The sequence below is a fragment of the Notothenia rossii genome, assembly GCF_949606895.1.
Source record: "Notothenia rossii genome assembly, chromosome: 2".
In the NCBI taxonomy this organism is placed as follows: Eukaryota; Metazoa; Chordata; class Actinopteri; order Perciformes; family Nototheniidae; genus Notothenia; species Notothenia rossii.
The window spans coordinates 52453105-52469039 of NC_136904.1; the positions used below are offsets into that span (position 1 = coordinate 52453105).

At 41.4% G+C, this 15935-nt stretch overlaps 1 protein-coding gene and 1 long non-coding RNA gene across 3 annotated transcripts in view; one reads left to right on the forward strand and one right to left on the reverse strand.

Annotated features, from left to right (window-relative positions):
• Positions 1 to 14188, forward strand: part of plekho2 (pleckstrin homology domain containing, family O member 2) — a 28760-nt gene extending 14572 nt beyond the window's left edge. Inside the window, exons 4-7 of one of the 2 annotated variants that reach the window (XM_079666136.1) lie at positions 4822 to 4926; positions 5200 to 5298; positions 6492 to 6704; positions 7547 to 14188. In XM_079666136.1, coding sequence (XP_079522262.1) covers positions 4822 to 4926; positions 5200 to 5298; positions 6492 to 6704; positions 7547 to 8875 — 1746 coding nt within the window. In that variant the 3' untranslated portion in view covers positions 8876 to 14188. Of the gene's footprint in view, positions 1 to 4821; positions 4927 to 5199; positions 5299 to 6491; positions 6798 to 7546 lie in introns of both variants that reach the window. The other variant, XM_079666135.1, reaches the window with a different exon arrangement.
• LOC307029951 lies at positions 11075 to 15204 on the reverse strand. The gene is made up of 2 exons (XR_013805456.1): positions 11299 to 15204; positions 11075 to 11210 (listed from the first exon to the last, which is right to left on the reverse strand). It is a non-coding gene; the product is annotated as an uncharacterized lncRNA (long non-coding RNA).
• Positions 15205 to 15935: the final 731 nt, after the last annotated feature.

Here is a 15935-nt window from a genome sequence, read left to right on the forward strand (position 1 = left end):
GCTGTACTCCTGCCACAAAATACACCAAAAGCAGCGAAGAAGACTTCCTGCGCATGGTTGCCATGGTTGCCCTTCTATTTATTCTCCGCGGTGGACGCTCTGGCTCTTTTTCTCCCTCCCCGATGCAAGCGTGTGCTCCTGCTGTAAATCTCTCCGGTAGTCCACCAGCAGATGAAAAACACCCACCTCTCCACCTCTTCCAAGGGACGAGGGAACCGTGCGGCAGAGTTTTCGTTAGATTTTTTTTTTTCGCCTGTCAAGATGTCCGTTAAAGTTTCAATCTTCTGGACAAAATTAGAAAAGTGCCGGTCAGAGGTCTTCTTTGTTATTTATTGAGCTTTAAAACAAATTGATAATGACTCTATATAATAATATAAGAATAGTAAATGGAGCCTCTCTTTTCCTTCCCCTCTTCTGACAGCCCAGCAGCTGATCTCTGAGCAGGAGAGGTGGGGAGAGGCGGGGTTATTGCGTCATTGTTATCAGGAAATGATCGTATAGGGCAGGGGTTCCCAACCTTTTTTCCCAAGAGCCCCCCCAAATGACTCCTGTTGGAAGTTGCGCCCCCCCCCCCCCACACACACACACACACAGGGGGGGGGTGGGGGCGCAACAGCGGTAATTCAAGTTTAAAAGTCGCAAAAATGCTACAACTAGTGTCACAAACTGGATGAATGTGAAGTATTCTGTTAAAGGAGGACCAAAGCGTAATTAAGGAGCACTATTGGAGTGACTTTGATGGTTATTGGACTCAGGATTAATTCATTTGGATTCCCGCTGTATGAAGAAATTAAAGGACGGCGCAAGTGGAAACAATTCACAAAGGGATTAAACAGTTTAAAACACATGCTCAAAGTAACCCGGATTTTGCCTATGTGTTTATGTGGATTAAAAAGTCGTAAATATCTACAAAATGGAGGAGACCGATCTGATCGGAGCAACTGTGACAAATAATGCAACTGAAACCGGCATGGACAATGACTATGTTTTAAAAATGCGCTTATCCAGACAAGCCCGGTTTGGAAACTTTATACGGGCAGAAGAAACATTTCTATAGAAAGAATTATACATTTCTGTCTTTTTATGCCTTTAATAGCTACTAACTTGAATTTTTATTAAAAATAATTAATCAATTATTTTGTATATGTTATTGTGATGTAGAGACAAGGCTTTTATTGACAATCATGTATTGCCTTACAATTATATGTAAAAAGTAAAAAGAAAAAAAAACAAAGTCTAAAGATGATATTTGGCCTCAAATCATCTGAGGCCTCGCGCCCCTCCTGCGATCTTTGGCGCCCCCCCAAGGGGGGCGCGCCCCCCAGGATGGGAACCACTGGTATAGGGCATAGACACGGTTCCGTTTGGTCCCCCCAGAGCGTTTCGTCCGCAGATCTACCCACCTTGAGACCCGTTATCGTTTCCTGCGTTTCCATGTCGGCCTCGTGTGGCCGAACCGTCTTCATCAGTGGTTCTCAACCTTTTTACAACAATTACCACCTGAGAAAATAGTTGGCTCTCCGAGTACCACCCTATGACCAATGTTAAAATACAGTCTATGCACAGTTCATGCAGGACTCGAAGGCAAATGTATTGATAATAACATTATTTATTGTCTCTCTCTCTCTCTCTCTCTACAAGGGGGAATATAAAGAACAAAATAATAACTTATTCTCACACAACAAATGTCAACTGTACACACATGTCATTTCCTGGAACCATACCAAAGTTTGAATGTAGGCCTCCTGCAACCACCTACATTGTAACAGAAAATGTCCTATTGGGAATTCAGTTCCATAATAATAATGAAGTCTCCAGGAGCAGATGAGCTCATCTTCAGTCTGCTGATGTTTGCTATTGCCATTTCTGTGGAGGCAAAGTAAAAATGAAAAGAAAAAATATAACAATTAAGGACAAGTGTGTGCTTTTTCAGCTTTTGACCTCGGTCACAGCCTTCTCTCCATTCTCTGCGCAAATGCTTTCTTCCTGAGTCACTTCTTGCCTCCATCACAGCGTTGTGACTGTGCATATCACTTTTGCGTTGCTGGCGGAGCCTGCGCTTTTGCTCGGTTGATGACTGTCCTCCTCCTCATTCACTTGTTCACTTTCGCTGGTAATATTCTCCTCAGTACCTCTCTTCCGAATACCTCCCGTTTTGAGCCACGTTTTTAACACCATTCAGCTTTCTTTAGCTTGCTTGCTACGTTCGCTAATCGTTCGCGGGTAGTATGGTCGTCATTAGCAACGCCAGAAATAAATAAATAAAAATGTTTTCGTTTCTAAATCTAAAAACAACAATAGCCTATTAGAAATTATTTAAACCACAGTTTCAATTATCTCAAGCTTATTTTCATTCGTTGTAGTATTTTGATAGTATGATTTATTTATTAATGAATGTTATTCAATCAAGCCTCAAACTGATGGCACTTGTCCCTATAGCCTGTTTTAAATTGAAGTTGTCTGAGGTCCTTACCACCAGCTGCTCTTGCAGTAAGTAGTGTACCTTACTGTCCCAAATGTGCACAATGTAGTGACTGCTTTTCTTCTTTTGTTTACTTAGTTGTGTTTTCTGTATTTTATGTCTGTGTTATGTGTAAAGGTTAAATCAAATAAAAAATAAAAAAAATTGTTTTTTAAATAGTTGTTATATGTCAGATTCCTCCGCGTACCACTAGCGGGAGCTGGCGTACCACCAGTGGTACACGTACCACATGTTGAGAACCACTGGTCTACATGATAGAGAACTGTAACGGATATGACTGTTACCGTTCTCGTGTGGCTGCAGCATAAGGTGTGAGCCCTTTAGCTACAAATCTCCAGCCTCTAACTTGTACACACTGATGCCCACACACAGTAATGTAGAACTGTTTCCATCTGCTGAGATGATGAAATACTCTACTATCAAGATCCATAAATTCAGAATAAGATTTAGGTTACAGATTAAACATTAATAGTTTGATATGAAGACAATATTTCCATAATAAAGTAATAGAATGAACATTGGACTAACATTTGCTAGATGGCCATGAGCATTAATGGTTTATTATCTCTAGTTGATGCTATTACTTCTCTATGTGTTGTCCCAGATTGTCTCGGCAGCCTTATGAAAGCCGAGAATAAACCAAGAGTTTTAATTTTACTTATATTTTCTGAACAAAGGGAAGTAAAAAAAAAAAAGGGAAATGTTGTTACAAAAGATTGTTTTGCGAGATGAATTCCCTTTATCTACCATTTTAAAACAATTGTGTGTTTGTGAAACCTGGAGTTCCTGAATTGGTTGGTAGTGTGAAGTCTGTTGTGGTGGTTCAGTGTGAATGGAGTGAGCGGTCGGACCAGGATGTGAGCAGCTTCTTGTCGGCCTCCCGGTGTCTCCGGGGTAACCTCAGCTCTGCATGACTGAATCAAGCCAAACAGACTTTCTTAAAGCACCGCAGCAGTACTGTGTCTCACAACCAATCACCTGAGGCTGCTTTTCAACAGTCACCCTCTTCCACTCCCCCCTTAGAACCATTTCTGTCTTTAGAGGGAGATAGTAGGTCAACAGTATAGGCCACATAGGCAGGGGTGCACATAACTGGTACGCAGGTACGCATGAGCGGCAACAATCCGAAATGCGTACCGTCTCTTGTGTCACAAAGCGCATTTGCGTACCGACGTACTTGTGAAGCTTTTCCAGAAGGCGGTTAGATCACCGGACGACAGAGTCGGTCTCCGTGTGCACAGACAGAGCTGCTGTTAACGTTGGTCTGTACAACGGAATTGTGCCAAAACTACGCCAACCGGCTGTGGAGGGAGACTCCCCCCCTTCACTGGAGAACTGCGCTAAAACAGCTGATCACAACGGTCACACTCTGTGGTCACAGAGTACTAGCCCCCCCGTCCCCGTCGACTTTCCTGAAGTACTCCACAACCACCGCCCCCCCCGTTGACGTTCGTGATACAGAGGGCCTCATCAAATAACTTTGAGTGGAGCCAGAAGTTGGAGTACCAAACACTGACTCCAGGTACTCATCTGAGTACCTCACTGAGAAAGTTATGTGCACCCCTGCACATAGGTGTTATATACATCATTTGAGAACCTGAAAATGAATATCAGAAGCTGTTCAGTACTGTGTGTCAAGTTTTTTCTGGGACATAAATCTCTAATTAACATTAGGTTATGGTTAGACCTTTGGTGAAATGTCAACATTTAGTCTAAGAGCAGCTAAAACATGATGATAAAGTATATAGTGACCATCCCCAAGCTTTAATACAGTATGTCTCATAAGTTGCTGGAGCAATTTTTGGGTTGATTACCATTTGCTTCACAAGTTATATGCAAAGGAAACTTGGAAAGCCCGTGGTTGCACAGTAGAGTTTCCTAACGCTGTCATTATCATACGTTATACACAATATTATTTTTATACACTGAGGTTAGTTATTTTAATTGAGTTTGTTTCAAAAAATGATCTCACTACAATAAAGTGTCTACTATGAAGACTTACATCATAAAACATGAAAGGGTCTCAGCTTTCTAATCGTATCCAAGTTAAGCAATTCCCAAACTCTAACCCAAAATAAAATGCACCGTTTTTAGAACAGGTGAAAACGGCATATTAGTACTGCATGGAAACAAAAATAACGGCAGAACTTTTGCACAAAATTACATGGGATAAGCATAGAGTGGGCCTGTCTGTAAAGGGGAGACCTGTGGGTTCCCCTTTCAGATATCTTGAGATGAGAGGTCAACGTACCTTTGAGAAAATGGGCATTATTAACCTTATTTTTCCATGTATTTTCTGTATTGACAGCAGACATGTCTGTGTTCTGTGTGCCTGACAGGTCCATGATGTGAAGTTCCAGGCTCAGAATGCAGAGGACAAGGAGGCCTGGATTAAAGCTTTGCTCGATGGCATTAATCGAGCAAAGAACAAAATCTTTGATGAGGTAAACACTTCTTAAGGCGAGACACTACAGGCAAAAATATGTATTTATTTATTATATGATCATTATATTTATTTTTGTATACAGTGTAGGCTATCTTGCTTCCATAATACCTTCTTTCAAACATGTAGTGCAAACACACACTAAGTTGTTTGTTGTACTACACTGTATCTAATTGTGTTTGTAGATTCAACCTACATTTTACAAATAACTCCCTTGCATATTTAAAGCTCAAAAGGATTCAGTAGTGAATGACTGGGCTTCATGTTTTCACAGGTGACGGTTGATGAAAGCATTAATTTAGAGCACGTTACTCGAACAAGGCCCAAAGGGAACCGTAACCGACGGCCACCGACCAGGATACACATGAAAGAGGTTTGTGTGTGTGTGTGTGAATGTGAGAATCCATTCATGTGTGTGTGAAATAAGACACTGTGTGGTCAGCTCTGATGCTACCGTAAGTAAGTCCAGATTTGACTCTGTGTTGAGTTTCTTGTTTTTCTTGTGCTTAAAGGTGAGGTAGGCAATTCACTTTAGAAACACTTTTTTTTATATTCCATGGAATGCTCTTAACATCCCGATAGCAAGGAATACATTAAATGCTTTGACAGTTAAAGACATAAAAAAAATGCATTTGTGGAAGCCGTGGCACTGTAAAAAGCACGACCAATCATTTTAGCCGGCCCGGCTAAAGTAACTGGATGGCCTACCTGCCTGTCAGCCTTCCATCTGTGCACAAACTTATTTCATGCCCTCATTGGTCATGTGTGCGTTCATGTGTGTTGGAGGAGGGGCTCTGTAAGGAAGTCTGAAGGAAGGGGAAGATTTTTTTCGGTTACGTAGTTTCAAATTCTAGAGCACTCAAGCTGGTTTCTCCATTCTTACCTACCCTACCTTTTAGTGGGTTTCTAATAGTATTTACTGTTTCTCTCTACGTGTATAAAGTACATACTACATATTATATTTAGCATATCTTAATATATATATATATATAAGGTCTATTTTTATATTTCCAGTAAAGTTTTATTTTGTCCTGATATGCTTTACTAAAAGTAAAGTGGGGCACTACAATAAAGTGTCTACTGTGAAGACTTACATCATAAAACATGAAAGGGTCTCAGCTTTCCAATCGTACCCAAGTTAAGCAATTCCCAAACCCTAACCCAAAATAAAATGCACAGTTTTTAGAATAGGTGAAAACGGCATATTAGTACTGCATGGAAACAAAAATAACGGCAGAACTTTTGCACAAAATTACATGGGATAAGCATAGAGTGGGCCTGTCTGTAATTTGATGTAGGTCTGAAAAATTATGTTTCAATTATTATTATATCCATTGCTTTTTTAACAGAAATATTGTTATTTGTATGCCCTTTTTAACTCATATTGCCTATGCTTTGCTCTTTTGTATCTTTCTTATCTGCTGACAATGGAAGTTGACACAATTATAATGCCTTCTCTTTTATTAGAAACCAGCACTTATTTTGTATAACAGCTTTTATTTTTTTTTATTAAGGTTTATTGTTTTGGTATATCGTTTTAAGTTAAATGTATTTTTGCCTCTATAGGTAGCTGATGTGTCGTCTGATGGTATCCTGCGTTTGGACCTGGATCTTGAGAATGCCTTGATGCCTAATGGCACCCAGCACTCCAGTGTGGATGGCACTGAAACCCCGAGAGAGGCCATCAAAGCCTTGACTCCTCCGTCCAATGCCGGTGAAAATGCAGAGAAAAGGGAGGATGAGGCTCAGACTGAGCCGGAGGTCAGTCCTCAGAAAAAGGTAATCAAACCTCCCATGCCCCCTACCAAAGAGGCTAAACCTAACCCAACGCCTGAGGATGAGCCTGATAAGGAGGAAGGCTCAGAGAAAAAGGTCTGTTTATTGCTAAATACCTTCATCATACAATACTGTTCATATAAAGTAGTCTGTAAATAGATGTAAAATGTCCCTCATTGGAAAAAGTGCAATTTCATGTCTTTAATAATTATAAAGCAGGTCTAAGTGCAATTCAAAACAAGTCTCAAAATGCAAAATCCACAGAGTAATGCAAAAGCCACCATTTTCAGAAACTGCACCTTTAAACAAACTTTCAGGTCAACTGTAGGATTTTGATGTCAAAACTATACCTAAAGATAGCGACTTTTTAATCCGATCTCGACCTGTTGCATATACCAAAAGGGTTTTCTAGCTTCCTGGTTTACTTCCTGGTCATGCAGCCTGCTGAATATGCTCATTAGTGTTTCTTCTAATAGCAATTTCTTTAAGACTAAAAAACTCACAGATTTGAAATAGATTTTTCTCTGTTGAAGGAGAGTTTCTCAGATATCAAAACGTTGTGTATCAGGATTGTTTCTTAGAAAATGTCAATAGAAAGATAAAAAGATCATCATGATCATCCTTGCTGATTTTATGCTGCAATACCGCAAGTGGCCACCGGACAATAGTAGATGAAGGCTATTCTATACTACATCAATAAAACACCTAGAATGCAGATACAGAAAGGCCAGAAAGAGAGGGGGCTTAAAGAAACAGGCACTAAAATGGAGTGTTTCAGACAGAGGGTGAACATATAAAACCCACAAAATAAAAGTATATTATTTGTCCCCTTTAATGTCTTTTAGGTCCTGAAGCCACCCATGCCTCCATCTAAAGAAGCCAAGCCCACAGCCTCACCTGAAGACACAGAGGAGGGGAAAGCTGAGCAGATGTCTGAAAAGACTCCTGATGCCAGGAAGAAGACAGTTCCACCACCAACCCCTCCCAACAAGCCTGGCTCCTGCAGCTCCATTAGCAACCTAGCAGAGGCCTCACAGTCCCACCCTCCTACCCCTCCATCAAAAGAGAAGAAACCTTCTGTGGAGCCAGACCAAGAGTTGGAAGGCACAACAGATGAGGATGAGGAGAATGAAGAAAGTGATAAGAAGGAGGTGACAGGAACAGCTGTGGAAACTGACCTCCACATTTCTAAAGAAGCTCCACCTAAACCTGGGAGTCCCAGCGCAGACGGGCAGGTATTTGAAGAAGAATCAGGGGAGACAATAAGTAATGGCATTAAAGTATCTGAAAATGACCCACAAATTCCCAAAGAGCAACTCAGAAAGAATTCCAGCCCTCCTCCTACACCCAAGAAGAAGCCTGCTCAGCCCAACTCGCAACAGGCAGACGACAAGACAACAGTAACCCAGGCAAAAGAGGGACAGGACCCTGCTGCTTCACTGCAAACAGATACCGCTGCCAGTTCCCCTGAAGCAGTAGAGGCTCCACCCAAGATTGAGGTCCCCTCAGTCGTCGTCTCTTTGAATACTCCGCTCTCTGACGGCCTCAGCCTGAGTCCGCTGCTCTGTCACCTGCCTGGGGAGAAGAAGAAGAAGGCGGAGGAGAAGTCTGTGGACAGCGGTCAGCACTCTGACGATGACAGCGAAGGCTCTGGCAACGAAGACACACTGGCAGCTTCCACCGCCGCATTGAGAGGAAGCAACCCTGGGCTGGATGTGTTGGACGCCAGCGAGGACGAGATTCAGGTTCCCGTCACTTTGAAGCCAACAAAAGCACCACCCAAGCCTCAGGTCAAACCTAAGTTCTTTCCCTGTCGGCACTCCGAGCCCCCTCCTCCGTCTCTTTCACCCTCGACCAAGGCCAGGTCCGCCTCCATTGGAGATCTGCTGTCTGACTCGTCAATCTGTGTTCAGGCACACACAGCTGTGGCCCGAGGCAACCCGGCTCCTGGTGATGATTTCATGAAACTTGAGACTGAAGTGGCGCTGGAGATGGAAAAGACGCAGCAGCTCCTGAGCAGAGTGTCCAAGGCTAAGGGGGGAGCTGACGGGGATGGAGTACCAGAGGATCTTCTGGCCAAGGCCATGGAGAAGCTGAAGAAGGCTGACCACGTCCTGAGAGAGGTCCATAAACTGAAAGTTGCTAAGGACTCAAGAAACAGGAACAGCTGGTAAATGTTGGCCAGAGCAGGTTGACTGGGAATCGACCATTCGCTAAACCTCTCTTCTGAACAGAGGTTGTCCAATCATAGTTTAGCAATCTGCAATATGCACAGCAAGCCTGTTAAGCTCTTGATTTCTACACAAACGGTACGGTTTGCAAGGGGCTGAAGTAAAAAGAAATATTGGATATAAAAGGTTTTTTTCTTTTCCTTTCCAAAACTGAAAACGTGAGCGGAAATGTAAGGAATAGATAACATGGTGTGTTTGCCCGCTGTAATGTAAGCTGCAATTATTGGCCTTTTTTTGTCTCAATTTGGATACTTCTGTAAACACTTCGACTGTGTAAACTGTACATACATGCGTCGTGCATGAATCTTGGGAAACTTTTCCAAAAGCTCTTGAGAGACTCGCTACCTTCCATTCTTGTTCAATGCTGAACAGATTTTTGCCAAGCAAGGATTTCAATCTAGGCACGTCCACCTTTTTGTCCTTATGAGCACTCAATCCAGGTTCTAATATGCACTGCATTTGACCATAGTTGTCAATGTGCACGCTCTCAAATGAAGAATTGTAGGCAAGTTTAGACACAACAGATGCGTGGCTAACTAGCTTACGCTGCTACTACTGTACCTATAGTCGCAAATGAGCATTACTTCCAAGGTCTTTCAAGTAGCTTAACATAACTAGCTCCCTTAGTTTGTGAGTTAAAAAAGCAAGCTCAGTTTACATCTAGCACAGGGGTTATGGCGTTATATTTGTGCCTCTATCCTGAGCACGCAATGAAACATGTTGAGCCTAGAAAATGCGATTGAGCGCACACTTGAACATTTTTGAGCACAGAGAAATATATTTTCTCTCATAAAACTCCTGCTCCGTGCGCAAGCAGACCGCTGCACGCGCTCTATCCCTCGCTCGCTCGACCTCTCCACCCTGTGCGCGCTCAGCTTTGCCTGCCTGCTCGCTCAAGTTGTCACAGCGTTACAAATGTGCCACGAAACCAACCAATCGGAGAACTCGAAAAGATCAATTCTGATTGGCTGGTCCAGCACCATGTAGAGAGAAGAGTTGCGACAGCGGAAGTCCAAAATGCTTGATTGTCACGTGGTTCAGAGAGACTCAGAAAGTTCCCGGAAGTTTGTGGCGGGCCATTTGAATCACGATTTGAATGCATTAATAACAGGATAGAAATGCAATTTTTGGTAGTTATTGGTCAATAAAGGTTTTGATTTACAATATGTATACAACATATCGATATGTGTATGTAGTTACATCAATGTGTTTGGTTTTTTTTTAAGTAAAATGTGCTAATATTTGAGGATTAAGACAAAATAAGAAGTACTTTATTGATACCAATTGGGGAAATGTTAACGCGGCAGCAGCAAAAGACAAGGCATTGTACATTAGACAGTTAAAAGACTAGAATTAAACAATCGAAAATGTAAACATCTTAAATAGAAATAACATAGCATTGCAAAAAGTTGAAAATATACATGGATAGTGTGAACAGCTATCTTACCTGTTAACATACATGTTAGGCTAACGTTGCCTTGGTTACAGATCCAGTTCCTGTTGTTTATTGCTTTTAATTCTTTAAAACAAATATTATCTTCTTAAACTTGTATGAGTCAAGAACATCACATCCTTATTGATATATTTAGAGGGAGGGAAGGAAGGTTTCAAAATTCTGATTAGAATCGTTTCTACCATTTCTTTAATTCATGGTGGTTTCAGTAATCCTCTGGTAATTGAGGACATAAGTCATCTAAATGACTAATGTAATCTTTATGACTTTCAGAAAGGACAGGAGACCGACAGGTGCCTATCAATGATTGTCAACTGACAGCAAAATGAGTCAAAGCACTAGCAGCAGCAGCAGCAGCATGATGATGTTAAATGTGTTGTTTTAGGAACATCCATTGTAAATAAATGGAATTCAATAAACATTCAATAGCATGCGTGCAGTTTGTCTGTGCCTTTTCCTCTGTGTTGTCCTGGCATATAGTCTCCCCCATGGTTTGCTGTGCTGCTGGGGGATGCTCCAATCACTCATAGAAAGGAGTACACATGTACAGCTTCCCCACTGACACAGAGAGGAGGAAAGAATGGCTGGCTCAAGTCAGCAGGAGCCTTTTAACTATCACAAAAGACAACAACAGCAACAAAATATGTGAGGTAATCATATTTTTCACAAAACGAAGACCACACCATTGGGAGGCTTAATGTCTTTTTAATCAAAAATAAGGAACAGGGAGAGGCTTGCAAAACTCTGGGAGTTGAGACTCAGGCTCAGGGTGAGGTTCTCATTGCAGGTCTTCAGGCTCCATTGAATCCCCCTGGAGTTCTTGTGCTGAGAGAGAGAGACAAAGACAGGAGAAAGGGTTAGATACATCTCGCAACCTATAGGATGGGAAATGGCTGACCTATTTTAAACTTACCTTGTATTTTCACTCTAACTTAAGTCCCTCTCCCTTTGCCATCAATCCAAAATCAGCTGAGCTGCAACATAATACAGAAAGGTAATAATCAACAGAATCACAAGGACATAATATGACTCTGCTAAAAACACTCACCCATAAATTACGTTTTTGTTTACTTGTCTCAAATATCCACTCTAAATCCATATCAATAGCAATGTATCACAAAAATAGCTCTCTTCCTTATTAGTGTGCAACGTTAACTATATTATGCTAGCTTGAACTCCAAAATGGATATCCTCATTTCACCACCTCCACCCACTACAATCACACGCCCCAATGTTATATTTAACTTCCTCCACCCCGGATAAAAGCACGTTAAGAAGCCCTTTCTCTCTAATTCCACAACGTTGGACGGAATAAACATTAAGAGAACGGATTAATAGGCTGTTCATGGTTAACGTGTGTTGCTAACTTTATCCGGTCCTAGCCTAATCTGTTTATTTGTCCGGTTGAAAATTAACGCAAGCTCTATGCCCATTGTAGAACAGGAAACAGAAGTTGGTCCAGGTTCTGGTCAACCCAAAATTGTGATAGAGAGAGAAACATGTTTGTCATTCTGCCACCTCTAATGCTTACAGCAAGTAATCAATACAGAAGGGTTCATGGCGTACATGTAGGCTACGGTTTGTTAGCTGTTTGCTTAAACTACCCCTATAGCTATGTTGCCGGCTAGCAAACTCAGGCATTGCAAACAATAACGTGATATCAGAAAACTAGAAATGTATAACTCACCTGACACTGTGGTGTGCTATTCTCTTCATTCGAGTCTGTCATGTCCTGTAATGTCAACGACGGATGTGTAATAAGAACGTCAACAGCCTGATGGCAACCGAAAATCCCTCTCTCATCTCAGATACAAGATATGATTGGAGACGACCAGCCAATCACAATTGACCTTCTCGAGTTCTCCGATTGGTTGGTTTTGTGGCACATTTGTAACGCTGTGACAACTTGAGCGAGCACAGGCAAAGCTGAGCGCGCACAGGGTGGAGAGGTCGAGCGAGCGGGGGAGAGAGAGCGCGTGCAGCGGTCTGCTTGCGCACGGAGCAGGAGTTTTATGAAAGAAAATATATTTCTCTGTGCTCAAAAATGTTCAAGTGTGCGCTCAATCGCATTTTCTATGCGCAACATGTTTCATTGCGTGCTCAGGATAGAGGCACAAATATAACGCCATAAGGGGTGCCCATTACGTCGATCGCGATCGACCAGTCAATCGCAAAGGTAGTGTAGGTAGATGAAATGGCATTGAAAAAAAAATTGGATTTTTTTTTATTTTTTTAAAGTTAGCCTATCATCCATCGTTACTATGGCATTTGCCACTTGATTGACATACAGGTAAGCCAGTCTGAGTTGTATTGTGCCATACAGTTTTATGCAGTTATGAGGGGGCCTCACCTCCTCATCTGAAGCGCAAATGTGGCGCACTATTATGCGCTTATGCGGCGGAATTAGTGTAAGCGCCACAGTTTATCCGCCGTTTACTCCAATAGCACCCCCCCCTCGCGCTCGCGACACAGATTGGGCAGGGGCGGCCCTGTAGGTAGATCTTTTGGGCTTGGTCATTTTAAAAGTAGCTCCCAAGCTGAAAAAGTGGGCACCCCTGATCTAGCACATCCACTTTTTACTGTTATCCCTGTCTTGGATGCTATTAGAGGTTAGTTAACCGTTAGCGGCTCTGTTTTAGGAATGTTGCTGCTCTCTAGCGACCCAAGCCAACAAGCTATGGTTTCGTTTGACAAGCTATAAAGCCTTGTTCCTTGTAATGTAAAAAACATCCATGCTGTGTTTTGGATCAACTTTTGTAGCTAGTCGTAGGGTGTTCAGCTGATCAAATCTGTGACAATGTCATTTCAGTGGGCAAAATCAACATTTGTTGGCAATTAAATGCGAAGGTGCTTTTGTCGTAATCTGAGTTAGGGTTTAGCGAACAGTCAATTGATTGACTTTCATTTTGCAGCAGCACATGCAACCCTTCGCTCATAATTAGCTATGTGCAATTATTTCTAGTTTAACTCTCTCTGCAGCTGCAGGTAATGCTTAACATTCTACTGTGTATTTTTGTTGTTGTATATGAAATATCAAATAACATTTTCAAGAACAATTATTTGAAAGTTAATCAGATAATTACTAATATAATAACAAAACAGTACTTTCATTGAAAAGAACATGGAAGAAAAGTACTAAAAAGTGTTAATAATAAATAATCATTTACAGTTGATTCTTTGTGGAATCAAGAGGCTTTCACTCCTTTCTTCAGATATTTTTGCTGGCAGTTTTGATGATGGAATATATATTGTACATACTTTATACTCAATAAAGCATGCTGTCTATTGTTGATGAGGAAAGATGTATTCCTCAGGAGGAATGAGATGCTCAGGAGTTTTCTGAAAGTCCATTTTTCAGACTTATCATGGGATTGAAGCAAAAGGAACAACTGATACTCAACATAGAAGGATTACAGTTTGTTTTTATACTGATATTGTTCATAGCACAGAACAAAGAGCTTGTAGCAGCACTTTTGGCTCATATTAACCCTTTTACATTTTAATTTGACATTCAGATGTGATTGTATGAGTGGAATGTACTCTGTGATGTTCCACGCAAATTTGCGAGGATGTTTTCTAACATTAGATATAATTTTGTACTCTTTGATAAAAGTTGCTTTGGCCCAAATAAAAAAGGGAAATTATCTGTTTATGTTGTGTGCTTTTTAATTCAGTTGTAGCTTTAGAAAGCATAAAAAATATGTATTAAAGAAATGTAAAAAATATATTTTCTTTTGGAAAAAACCCTGCTAAAGGTTTCCAATGTAATGGTACTCAGTTTAATAAAAAAACGTTTTGAAATAGTACTGTGTTAGTGATCATTTTTTGCAACAATGCAGGTAAATGCGTAAGAAGTAAACTAAATACATGTAAAATACGTAGAATATGATGAGCTGAAAATAGAATGTCAAAGGAATTTCTGTACAAGGATTTACACTGCTTACTGTAGTAATACATAATTAAATATGTGAAATCCACTTCCATACTCGGATGTTAAAATCATACAGTCTATGGTTAAAACATTAAAACAATTATTTGTCGTTTAGCTCTTCTCTGTTTGGCTTGACAGAAGTAACTGTTACTCGTTTTATTTTGAAGGTCTTGGCCGGAAGTCATATTTTCACAATTTTACCGAGTGTTGCTTGACAGAAGTCACTGGGTCCAGCCTCCTCGGTTATGGCTAGAAAGGATCCGTCTAGTGTAAATATGACGTCACGTTCTCGTTGTAACTCTCGTTGTAATCGGAGCGGCTCGGAAACACATCTACAGCAGTAACATGATGCAACATACACATTAATGCAGCAGCAATATTAATAGAGAAACATCAGACTTAATAGTAAAACACTGCAAGGGAACATTGTATTGCACCAGGAGCTATCTTGGGACTTTTACTGCGACAACGTTGACTTGCCTGTGAATACAAAATAAACCATAGTGTTGGTGATCTACAGTGTTGTCATTCTTCTTTGAACACCAACAAGACCGCTAACACCCTATTTCAACAATCACACTCCCTGTCATTGACATAATTAATAGATAGTTTAGCTTCTCACCATCATTTGCTGTGGCCAACTGATGTTAACGATCGTAACTGAAAGGCTGCCTGCCAAACGTAAACATTCAGCCACGTGACATTCAGCCAAACTCTCGCGAGAGTTTTACATAAGACGGATCCTTTCTAGCCATAACCAGCCTCCTCTCTGCTGGTTAATATACTAAAGCTGTACAATGAGAGGAGGGCTGATAGCCCAGAGTCATAGGAGGTGTCTTTAAAACAGCTCAAAGATGGAGGACGACCTGGTGTCGGAGGATGATATCTGTGAGTATGACACATGAAGGAGCAGCGGGGGTCTGAGGCGGGAGCGAGCTGTCATCTCTCGGCAGCAGGATGTCAGTGTGGAGCAGAGCAGGCAGAGAGCTTACTACACTCTGTGTTTTACACCATACATTATTTAGTTAAACATTACGGTGGACGCTAAATGTAACTTTGTAGCCGATAGAACTGTATGAGACGTTTTAACCACATGTTCTGTTACCTTCATAGCCTACAATCCCATTGTCTAATTTAATATCTCAATCTCATGATATGTTCTTCCTGTAATACTAGTGTATTAGCCTACAGCGGGCCCGGTGTGCGAGATTAAATGTTTTTTGTAATTAATTGGTTTACAGCAGGCAGATGTAGGGGGCGTACGAAATACACATGTCGATCGCTTCTTCTGTCGTTTAGATACATCTTTTTGATGTATTTGGCTCGATAGGAACACTTTGATGCACATTTATTACGTGAGGTTGTGGTTACGATGGCAATATCCGGACGCGAACAGGGAGGACTACAAAAAGACAAACAGGTGACTGGGGACTCTGCTGAAAAAAAGAGCATATACCAGCATGGTGTTGACCTGCAGACAAGCCCGCCTTAACCTGCCATCAGGCCCTGGGGCTGATAGTTTTTGTAGGCCCCCTATTTAAACAACAAATCAAAGTCATTTATAGCCTCGGCAGGCTCTGTGATCGCACTTCTCCACTCTGCTCTACACGCGCCTGGTC